Genomic DNA, 9,507 nt, shown 5'->3' on the forward strand with positions numbered 1-9,507 from the left:
CGCCCGGATGACGAGGCCTGCTCGGCGGCCCTAGCGACGGCGGTTGCCAGGGGCGGCGCGCGCTGATGACGGCCCCTAGCGACCGCGGTGCTGGAGAGCGGCCTCGCGTCACCGCGACATGGACGCGACCACCGCCCCGCACCTCATCCCCCCGGAAATGCCCCAGTACGGGGAGGAGAACCACATCTTCGAGATGATGCAGGTGACCCGGCCGGGGACCCCGGCGCGACGCCCGGCGCTGCGGGGCGCTCGCAGCCCGGCAACTGGGGGCACCCTGGTTACCCGTGAGGCCCCCCCACCCGCTTCCTGTACCGCCGGGACCGAGGGACCCTCACCTGGAGACGCCACCCCCGCCCGCAGACCCACGAGGAAGGAAAGGGCGCCGGCCTCTGGCCGGACTGGCCGCTGGCCAGCCTGCTGGCCGTCTGCCTCGTCCCTCCTTCTCAGGGCCCCATCTGTGGGGACCCGACGAGGTCCCAAGGGGCTCTTCCCTCGCTGGCAATGCCAGTCTGCAGCGCTGGCCCTGAGCTGGGGAGTGTCGACCTCAGAGGGGCAGCGGCCCTGCCGGTCGGGGGCGTGGGGGGCCTCCTGGCTTCCCGCACCTGGGGCCAAGTTCCAGGCTGGGCTCGTGCCCCAAGGACCCTCTCCTGCCCCAAAGGCCCGCTCCCTGTGTGGTTGGGCAAAGCCCTGCCCAGGCAACCGCTCTGAACCTCAAGAGGGCAAGGCTGTGGGGGCTGTGCTGTGGACTCTGAGCATCTCAGCTTCTGAGGACTAGTGGGAAGGAAGCAGAGCAGGGCGCACCCCAGCCCGCTGTGGGCCATAGTGGGGGCCACAGTGACCCCTGTGGCAGAGCTAACTGGAGAATCCTGCATCTCCACTCAACAGCAGGCGGCTTCCTTCAGGAAGTTTAACTGACAGAGGGAGAGAGGGATTCCTGAAGCCGAACCCTAAGTAAAGGTGTCCGCTAACCAGAAGCTGGGCGCTGGTGGGCTCTGGGGGTGCCCCGGGGCCCTGGGGGCCCTGGGCAGCCCTCAGCGGTGGAAGGCGTGCCCAGAAAGCTAGTGCAGGAGGCCCAGCCTCGGTCTTCTGTATGTATGCCCCCTCCGTGGGTTACCACGTCCACTGTTTTGTTCTTTTATTTTAAAATGACGTTAGCCCCCCACGGAGTTAGATCAACAGCAGAGTCCTGGTTTGCTCTTCGCCCCACTCCCCCATGAGAGCGCACGGGCATGGCCCTGGCACGCCCTCGGCGCTGTGACATGGCCACAGCGGTCGCAGACCAGCCCGCACCTCCATTTTACTGTAATAAAAAACTGACTCATTTTACCTCTTCCTGCGCACCATCCTCGACATCATAGGTGTGATGGGGTCATTGTTCTAATACACGTTAGACAGGCAGCTGCTTCAGAGAGAAATGAAAAGGATTGACCTGAGCCACCTGGACCCGGCGGTCTTCCCAGTGGACGCACACTGGGGTGCAGGGGGCGGGGGCTGCTGGTGAGTGCAGCGGGGTGGGGACACCTCACGGATCAGGCCCCCGTGGCTGAACCCCGCCCTGCCGTCCACCAGCCCCGCCCTACCCGCCCCGGCCACGCACCCGCTGGTTCTGGAGCCATCGGCTCTGCTTTCCCTTGGCATCGAGAGGCCGGAGTATCCGCCAAGCGAGCGGTGACGGCCTTGTGCCCGGGCAGACACCTGCACGGGCCCCTCGGGATGTGCCAGGCACTGGGGCAGGGCGGGTGAGCGGACGCAGGGCTGCAGGAGCGGTGAGAGGGCGGCTGGTGCATGTGACCAGGAAGGCAGTTTCCGCAGTTTCTGCAGACCAAGAAAAGGCGTCAAGCCGAGGGGCGCTCGCTAAAGGCCTGGGGAGGAGTGAACAGGCCGTCCAAGCAGGCTGCGGGGAGAGGGTCCCGGGGCAGCCAGCTCGGGGCCCGGGGGCCCTCCAGCCTCCCTGCGGAAGCTTCTCCAGCAACACCCCTCACACGTGCCTTGGGACTCCCAGCGCAGCCAGCTGGGGCAGGGGCTGGGCCCCAATTTGAAGGCCTGGCTGGTGGGGCGCAGTGGCGAGACCGGGCCCGGAGCCAGGTCCATGTCGGTGTGGAGCCCTGAGCGCTGCCTCGCAGCTGTGACCCCTGGGTGCCTGTCCTTTGCCTGCAGGCCATGCTGGAGCAGCTCCTCATCCACCAGCCCCCGGACCCCATCCCGTTCCTGATCAGTCACTTGCAACAAGACAACGATAATGGTGAGCCCCAGGCACTCTCGGGGGGCTCCACCCTGCGCCCGACCCTTGGTCCTCCCCGACTCTGGCTGGAAACACCGGGAGCCACTGTGCCGTCCCCAAGTCTGCAGGGCGGTCAGGGCACCGTGGGGAGGGGTTTGGGCAACGCAGGGTGGCAGTCAGTTGAAAACGCCTCATTTCTTCTGGAGCAGAACGAATCAAAATTCTCTTGGCAAGTTATTAAATGAGGACCTGAGACTGGCCCAGAGAATCAATTATTCTCTGTGATCGCCACGAGTAAGCCCAGCATCCGGCCTGCCTGGCCAGCAGCACGTGGGCACGCCTGCCCGCTGATGAGTTCCAGCTGCCCCAACCTCAGCCAAGGCACAGTGTGCTGGCTGCACCCCAGGCCAGGGCGTGGGGCGCAGGGAGCGAGGAGGAGGGCTCCCCCTCCTCCAGGCGGGCTTGCCGCCGCGAGGACCGTGTCCGTGCTGTGCGGGCTGTCGGGCCGCCAGCCGCTCTGGAGGCGCTGTGGGGGGGCGCCTGGCACAGCTGAGGGCCGAGGCCCGGAGGCCCCGGGGTGGCATTCAGGAAGCCCACGGTGAGAAAGGGCGCTCGGCAGCTGGCAAGGATGCCCCAGCGTGGAGGAGAGATGCCCGCCCACAGGCGCAGCTGGTCTGCCTGGGCCCTGCCCGCCGGCGGTGGCATCAGCGGTGGCCGCAGAGCCCGCCCGGGGCCCCCGGGGTCCTGGTGCCACTTGAGGGCCTGCACAGAGGGTGACCAGAGGCCGGTCGGAGGCCCTTTCTCAGCCCCTCGCTGCGCAGCACACGTGGCGGAGCCCACGGCCCCGGGGAGGGAGGGCTTCCAGGGCCAGCGGGGCCCTCTGCAGCCCCCGCTCCGCCGTGTGTTCTGCGCGCCTCTCTGGCGCTCCCGCGTTCACGCGTGGACGTGTGTGTCTGTCTGTCCATCCGACGCACGCACCTTTGCAGCACTGCGCCCCTTCAGACACAGGGGCACCCCTCCGCGGCGTGAGGCCAGGCCTCTGCGCGCCTCTGCCCCGCGCCCCGGCCTCTGCTCTCTGCCCGGCGCGAGCAGGAGGAGGCAGGCCTGCCGGCTGGGTGTTGTGTTGTCACCTGCCTTGGCGGACCTCACAGCCTCGGCCCCGCCCGCGCCGGAGAAGGCGGCTGATTCCCGGCGCCCCGACCCCAGAAGCCGCGCTCCTCTCTGCTGGAGCGCTGCCGTCTGGGATCTTTCACCGACGCCTCTGAATCAGCAAAGCAAAGGAGAAGCAAAGCGAAAGTAAAAATAAAAGCAAAGAAGCTGAAAGGAAAATGGGGCAGAGCGAAAGGGAGGCCGAGGTCCTGCAGCTCCCGGACCCCGTATCCAAGAGACCCTTGCTCTCTGAGCCTCAGTTTCCTCACTTGTAAAGTGGCCTGGGGCGAGGTGGGGCGGGGTGCTAAGGTTCCACCTAGGGTGGTGGCCTCCGGAAGCTGCCTCGGCCACTGGCCAGGCATCAGGGTGCCGGCCGATGCTTTGAGGGGCCCAAGAGTGGCAGGTCGAGTTGCCACTCATGAAAACTGCATCAGCGGCCAGGCCTCCTGGCCAGTCCACGGGCCCTCCGCTCACTGGCCACGCGTGCTGGCGGGCAGGGGTTCGCTGGGCACGTGGCGGGGTGGCCAGTGAGCCCAGTGGCTGAGTGGACAGCGAGAAGGCGCAGGGCTCGGCCGGGGCGTTTCGTTTCGGCGAGGGGGCGAGGAGTGCCCGGCGCGTGGGCTGGCAGCGCCTTCTCGCCAGAACAGCAGATTTAGTACAAAGTGAGCATTTACAGTAGCCCCGGGCGCTATTAAAGCAGGCGATGGCGCCTATGATTGTGCGTTTCGTGTTTTATCAGACGTTTGTCCAAGAAAGCTGTGTATAGAGCCCCAGTACCTGGGGGGTTTCTTGTGAATTTTAAATCATGCTCCTAGTTAAACCTCAAAAGGATCTGCGGATGGAAAGGTTTTTTGATTTGCTTTGAAGTGGTTTGAAGAAGTTGATTACTCTTGGCAGTCAAGCAGCCTTTCATGACACTGTTTATAAATAATTACTCACGAGCAGGGCTGGAGTTCCAAGGTGTTTTAAGAAACTGAAATTAATCACATAAATGTGTGGGAGAAATGAGGTGGGGAGACAGGCTGGGGATGTTCCCCTTTACAGCCCTTCCCTGGATGTGTGCAGCTTGGTGCCACTTTCTGCAGCCTGCGGGGACCCCCACCCCCGCCGGCCCCCAATGGTGTGTCTCTGGGGCTGCTTCTTCCTTCTCCTTGGGGTGTGGCCTGAGCCCTGGGTCGGGCCCAGGTTCCCAGCACCTTCAGAGGCCTGTGATCTGAGCCCTGGGGGCTGGGCCCCCCCACAGGAGCCAGGACCCCCCACCTTGCTCCGCCTGAAAGCCCCCCAGCCTCGGCCCCCTCGCTGCTGCAATACTGCCCCTCCTCCACCTTCCCTGGCACCCAGCTCCAGTTTCCCTCTATTCCAGCTGACCACCGTGTCCCTCAAGCCACCTCCCACCCCTGCTCCCCGACAGCAGTTTCCTGCCTGCTGCGGCTTTTCCCACCCAGCAGGGGGCGCTGGCAGGCCCAGCCCCAGCCATCCGAGGCTCTGGCCAGACTCTGGCTGGCCCCTGGCTGGACACCGAATCCGCCTTTCCAGGGGCTGGTCTCCTGCTCGCTGGCCAGAGAGGCCCAGACTCTGGCCTGCAGCCTGGGGGCCTCCCTTTGCGTCCCTGCCCACGGACGTGAGCAGCCAGTGTCCAGTGGCGGCAGGGGTCTGCTCCCATACTGCTCCGGGGCCTTTGTGGGGTCATCCTTTCTGATGGGGTGCCCCTGGCCTGCCTCCCATATAGGCAGGACTCGGGGAACCCCGCTGCCCTTTGAGCAACCCCAGATCTGCTCTGCTCTGCTGCTTGGGCCCCGCCGCTCCGTTTGAGATGCCAGCAGGGAGACGGTGCCCTCGAGGGTGCAGAGGAGGGACAGCAGGGGCCGCTGCAGGGGCCGCTGTGCTGTGGCTCCTCGCGCCCTGGCTGCGGCCAGGGGGGAGCTCTGCCGCCCACGGGAGCTCCCCGCCCTCTGGGGGCAGCGGTCCTGCTGCCAGCGCGGCGAGCTGGGTGGGCGGGGCCGGGTGGCCCCTCCCGCGAGAGCCCGTAAGGGGCACGGAGGCCGCGCTGGGGGCTGGCGGCGCCCTGGGCTGACTCCGCCGGAGACGCGGCCGGGCGCCCCTCGGGTGCCTGGGCAGCGCCTTCCACTCAGGCACCACCCTGGGGAAAGCCAGTCACCGGCACTTCACAGCCGGGCTGGGGCAGGGCCCTGGGGGCGGATGGAGACAGCGAGGCCACAGCCCTCGCAGCGTCCCCCAGGCCCGAAAGCGAGAGCAGCAGCAGAAGGCCGCCCTGCGCTGACCTCTGCTCCCGCGGGCGCAGCCCTGGCCCTGGCCCTCCTGCCGCCCTGCCAGCTCCTTGCCGGCGTCCCGGAGGCCTGTCTGCGCTCCTCGGCAGCACCCGGTCCCTGCAGATGAGGGGCCCAGGGAGTGTTTGTGGGGTGAATCTCTGAATTAAGTTAACGTGGACTTCCCCGCTGGCCTGCCGTGAGATCCAAGCCAGTCACATTGGTGCCCCCACCGGTGGCTTTGGCCCCAAACCGCTCCCAGCTGAGGTTCCCGCCGGCCGCTGCGGGGCAGACAGTGCAGGCCCAGCGACTTGAGGTGCTCAGCCCCGTCCAGGGAACCCCCTCACTCCGGCGGGGGGCCGGCCTGTGGCCCCGACTCCACACGTCGGGAAGGGGGTGACGGCACAAGCCGGCGTGTGGGGCCTGTTGCCGGCGTCTGACGAGCAGGAGGATCCCCATATGTACTGGCCTCCTCTTTCCAGCCCCCCTCCGTCGGCAGGTAGTGCTTTCTGCTGGCCCAAGAACATTCCAGAACAGGAGCAGCTCAGCCGGGCGGGCGGGAGCCAAGTCTTTCCATTTGCATAGAAATGTCCATATTTGAAAACAAAGACTTTTCTATCGTGGGTTTTATAAATCTGGCCCTTACTCTCCCGGCTTTTCTCCATTATTTTCCTCTGTAAAATGATGGGGAATACAATTTGCTAAATAAAAAGGCATAAATATAAAAAAAAGCTTCGAAGGTCGATTTACATAAAATACAGCTTTATTTGAAAGCGCGTCCCCGAGACAAAGTCCCTGTTTAAAATGCTTTATGGTGTTTGAAACCCCAATTGTGTTCGATATTTATTAGTTTGGCAAACAAGATACTGTGTCCATGTCCCCTTGGAGACAGAAAAATAAACCATCTCAGTGATCGCTTACCTCTCTAAACACAGAGAATATGTCCCACGGAGCAAGCATCTCCGAGTCGGCGGGTTACAAACGACCGTGTCACTTACAGAAAATGAAGTCGGGGGAGGGGAGAAATAAATACGCCCGAGTGCGGCAGACCTGGGGGGTGGATTTGTCATATCGAGCGGTGACATTCAAATGTTTTTATTCCGCAGTGCCGAGGATTGTAATATTAGGTCCACCCGCCTCCGGGAAAACGACTATAGTAAGTGCATCGCATTAGGGGTGGAACGCGGTAATATCTCACCTGCCCGGGGCGCGGCGAGCTTGGCCCACAGCGGAGTTGGGCTCAGCGGAGCTGCTCTCTCCCCTCTGTTGCCTGACTTGTTTTCTAACACTAGAGGCAGGATGCGGCCATAGCCAACACCTAAGATACCCAGAGAACGATGAGGCAGGATGCGGCCATAGCCAACACCTAAGATACCCAGAGAACGCCAAGGGCCGGCCCACCAAAAAAAATGATAATAATAAAAGCACCCCACCAAAGCCGAGGTGGAGCCCCACGCTGGCGGCAAGCGTTACCCCGGGCTTGGGAGGGGACTCCCGGGTCAGAGCCTTGCTAGCAGGCGTCTGGAGGCAGGCGCTTGCACACTTCAAAGACTTTGGGGCCGGGCTTCACCCCAGGACTCCAGCCCAAATGTCCCTACCCAGCAGGAAGGCACAGAGCTGGGGAGAGGGAGGCCCTGCCCGGCCTTCGGGGCTCTAGCTTTGGACTTGCATCTGCTGCTCTTTCCTGAGATGCAGGAACACCCCACCCACTGGGGTCGCCCCTTTCTGGCCTTCCCCCTTAGGGGTGCTGCTGAATGGGGGCCTGGGAATTCTGTTCCCGCTGCAGTTTTGATCTTTATGCTCCTATTTAACGTGCCAGGCACTTGCTAGAATTTCAGTCGCCTGCCACGGACTCTCTGTCCTTGCACCGCCGGTCCTTGAGCCCTGGTGAGCAATGGCCAGCCCTTCCCGCAGGGCCGTGTCACTGCCGGGAGCAGCTATCGGGCCTGGCTGGGGCGGCAGGGGCTTCGCTGACTGCCTGGCGTCCCGCAGAGGAACCGCGGCGCTCGCTTCCTGCAGAAAATCGCTTCCACCTGCTCTGCTCTTGGCGTCAGTATTGTTCTTCTAGTCATCCTTCCGTCTGTGCATCCAGCCGCCATCCATGCACCCCTCCCTCCATGCACCCCTCCACCCACGCATCTGCGCACCCAGCCCTCCCTCCACCCCTCCATCCACCCACCATTCACCCAGCCGTAGTCTTTCTACTTTGTTCCCAGCTGAAGCGCTCTCCCAGAAAGCAGGCCCGGCCAGGCAGGCAGCAGCAGGACCAGAGGGCCTGGGAAAGCAGGTTCCAGACTCCCCTCCAGCCCACCCTGGCTTCTAGGTGGCCGCCTTGACCGGGACAGACAGGCCCAGCACTGTGCTGCGCAGCTCGGCGTCCTGGGCCTCCAGGCCCACGCCGCTGGGCGCCCGGGCGGGCAGCTCTGGCTCTGCCTCACCTCAGTGGCATCAGGAACTTGCCCCTCGGCACTGACACCTTGCTTGCGACGTCCCAACCTGGCCAGAGACTCTGTCCTCCCTGAGGTCATCTGGTATTTCGGCCTCAGGCCTTCGCTGAATTCACTGTCCAGCCCCAAGTGGCGGCCAGCTGGGTCAGCAGCACCTGGTCTCCCGGTGCGGTAGAGGGTGATTTCCGGAGGACACTGAGGGCGATGGGCTGGTGGTGCCGCTGACGTTTCCCAGCCCCTGGACAGACAGAATTAGGGTTCGCCCCCTCGTGGGGGCCTTCAGGCGCCTGATGGGCGCCGGCATAGCCTGGCTACCGCGAGCATCCTACTGCACGAGCACTCCCTGACTGCTCTCGCCTGGGGACCGGGGGGACCGTGAGCAGGGACCGGAACATGCCAGCTGTCCACGCCAGGGCCCGTCCTGCTTCCTGGTTAGTGACCTCCGGGGGTGCAGCTCCCGAGTGGACTTGACGGGGCCCAGGGGCAGCCGCGCTTGGGGCGTGGCCCCAGTGGCCGGAGGAGGGACGGCGTGAGCCGAGTTCGTAGGCCAGGGCGGGGGCGCCTCCAGATGCGCCTCGCTGGTGGCCTCCTCCCCCGCAAGTGTGTGTCCTGGGGCAGCTGTCCCAGTAAGAGAAGGGAGGACTTGGCGGTGAAGACTTTCGTAGCTTCGGGCCTCCCTGGTGGCGCGGCGGGTTGAAGCCCAACACTGTGAAGCCCACCCAGCACAGCCGCCGCAGCAGGAGTTCGATTCCCGGCCAGGGAGTGACCCCAGGGCGCGGCAGACCTCTCCTGTCTCCCCGCTGCTCCCCTCAGCGGTGTGCTTCATTCATCTGCCCGTTCTGCCCCCCCGCTCTGTCTCTGGTCAGTCCTCTCACCGCCCCTGCACCTCAGGCCTGTACCCCACTTCTGTACGCATAAAAAGTCTTATTAAAAAAAAAGACCCTTGTCGCTTTCAAGAAATGTTCCTCTCCCCTCTCTGCAGGCCATGTGGCTTTGCAAGCACCTGAGCAGCAACCTCATCACCATGGACAGCCTGCTGGCCCAGGAGCTCCCCTTTCTGCCTGACGCCACCAAGATGTGTTACCAGAGAAAGAAGGTGAGGCTGGCTGGGCGGAGCGGCGGGGCCGGCGGCGGGCTCCAGGCAGGCCCAGCCCGGCCTGGCTTCCTCTGTGGATGTCGGGGCCAGTGCCCTGGCAGCGAGCCCCGCAGGGGATGGCGGGAGGCAGGAGTGCCTCCCGGGGCCTGTGTTCTGGTAGGTGCTGATCGGGGGGCGCTGAGGTGAGGGTTCGACAAGAAGGATGGTTACTGGGGGGCTGTGTGTAGATGGAGCCTAAGCTGGCCCCGGTGCTAGGGGCCACTGAGGGCACTGGGTTGACCGCAGGCTCTGCCCCACAGATGGGCGAAGCAGCCTGCGGGGCCTGAA

General features: G+C 64.4%; 1 protein-coding gene across 1 annotated transcript in view; it reads left to right on the forward strand.

The window, feature by feature from the left end:
* Positions 1 to 85: 85 nt before the first annotated feature.
* AK8 (adenylate kinase 8) overlaps positions 86 to 9,507 on the forward strand; it is a 40,541-nt gene continuing 31,119 nt past the window's right edge. Inside the window, exons 1-4 of the mRNA XM_012721195.1 lie at positions 86 to 202; positions 2,158 to 2,242; positions 6,744 to 6,793; positions 9,067 to 9,180. Coding sequence (XP_012576649.1) covers positions 119 to 202; positions 2,158 to 2,242; positions 6,744 to 6,793; positions 9,067 to 9,180 — 333 coding nt within the window. The 5' untranslated portion in view covers positions 86 to 118. The remainder of the gene's footprint in view (positions 203 to 2,157; positions 2,243 to 6,743; positions 6,794 to 9,066; positions 9,181 to 9,507) is intronic.

Source organism: Condylura cristata, unplaced genomic scaffold, assembly GCF_000260355.1.
Source record: "Condylura cristata isolate star-nosed mole 26May11 unplaced genomic scaffold, ConCri1.0 scaffold00006, whole genome shotgun sequence".
In the NCBI taxonomy this organism is placed as follows: Eukaryota; Metazoa; Chordata; class Mammalia; order Eulipotyphla; family Talpidae; genus Condylura; species Condylura cristata.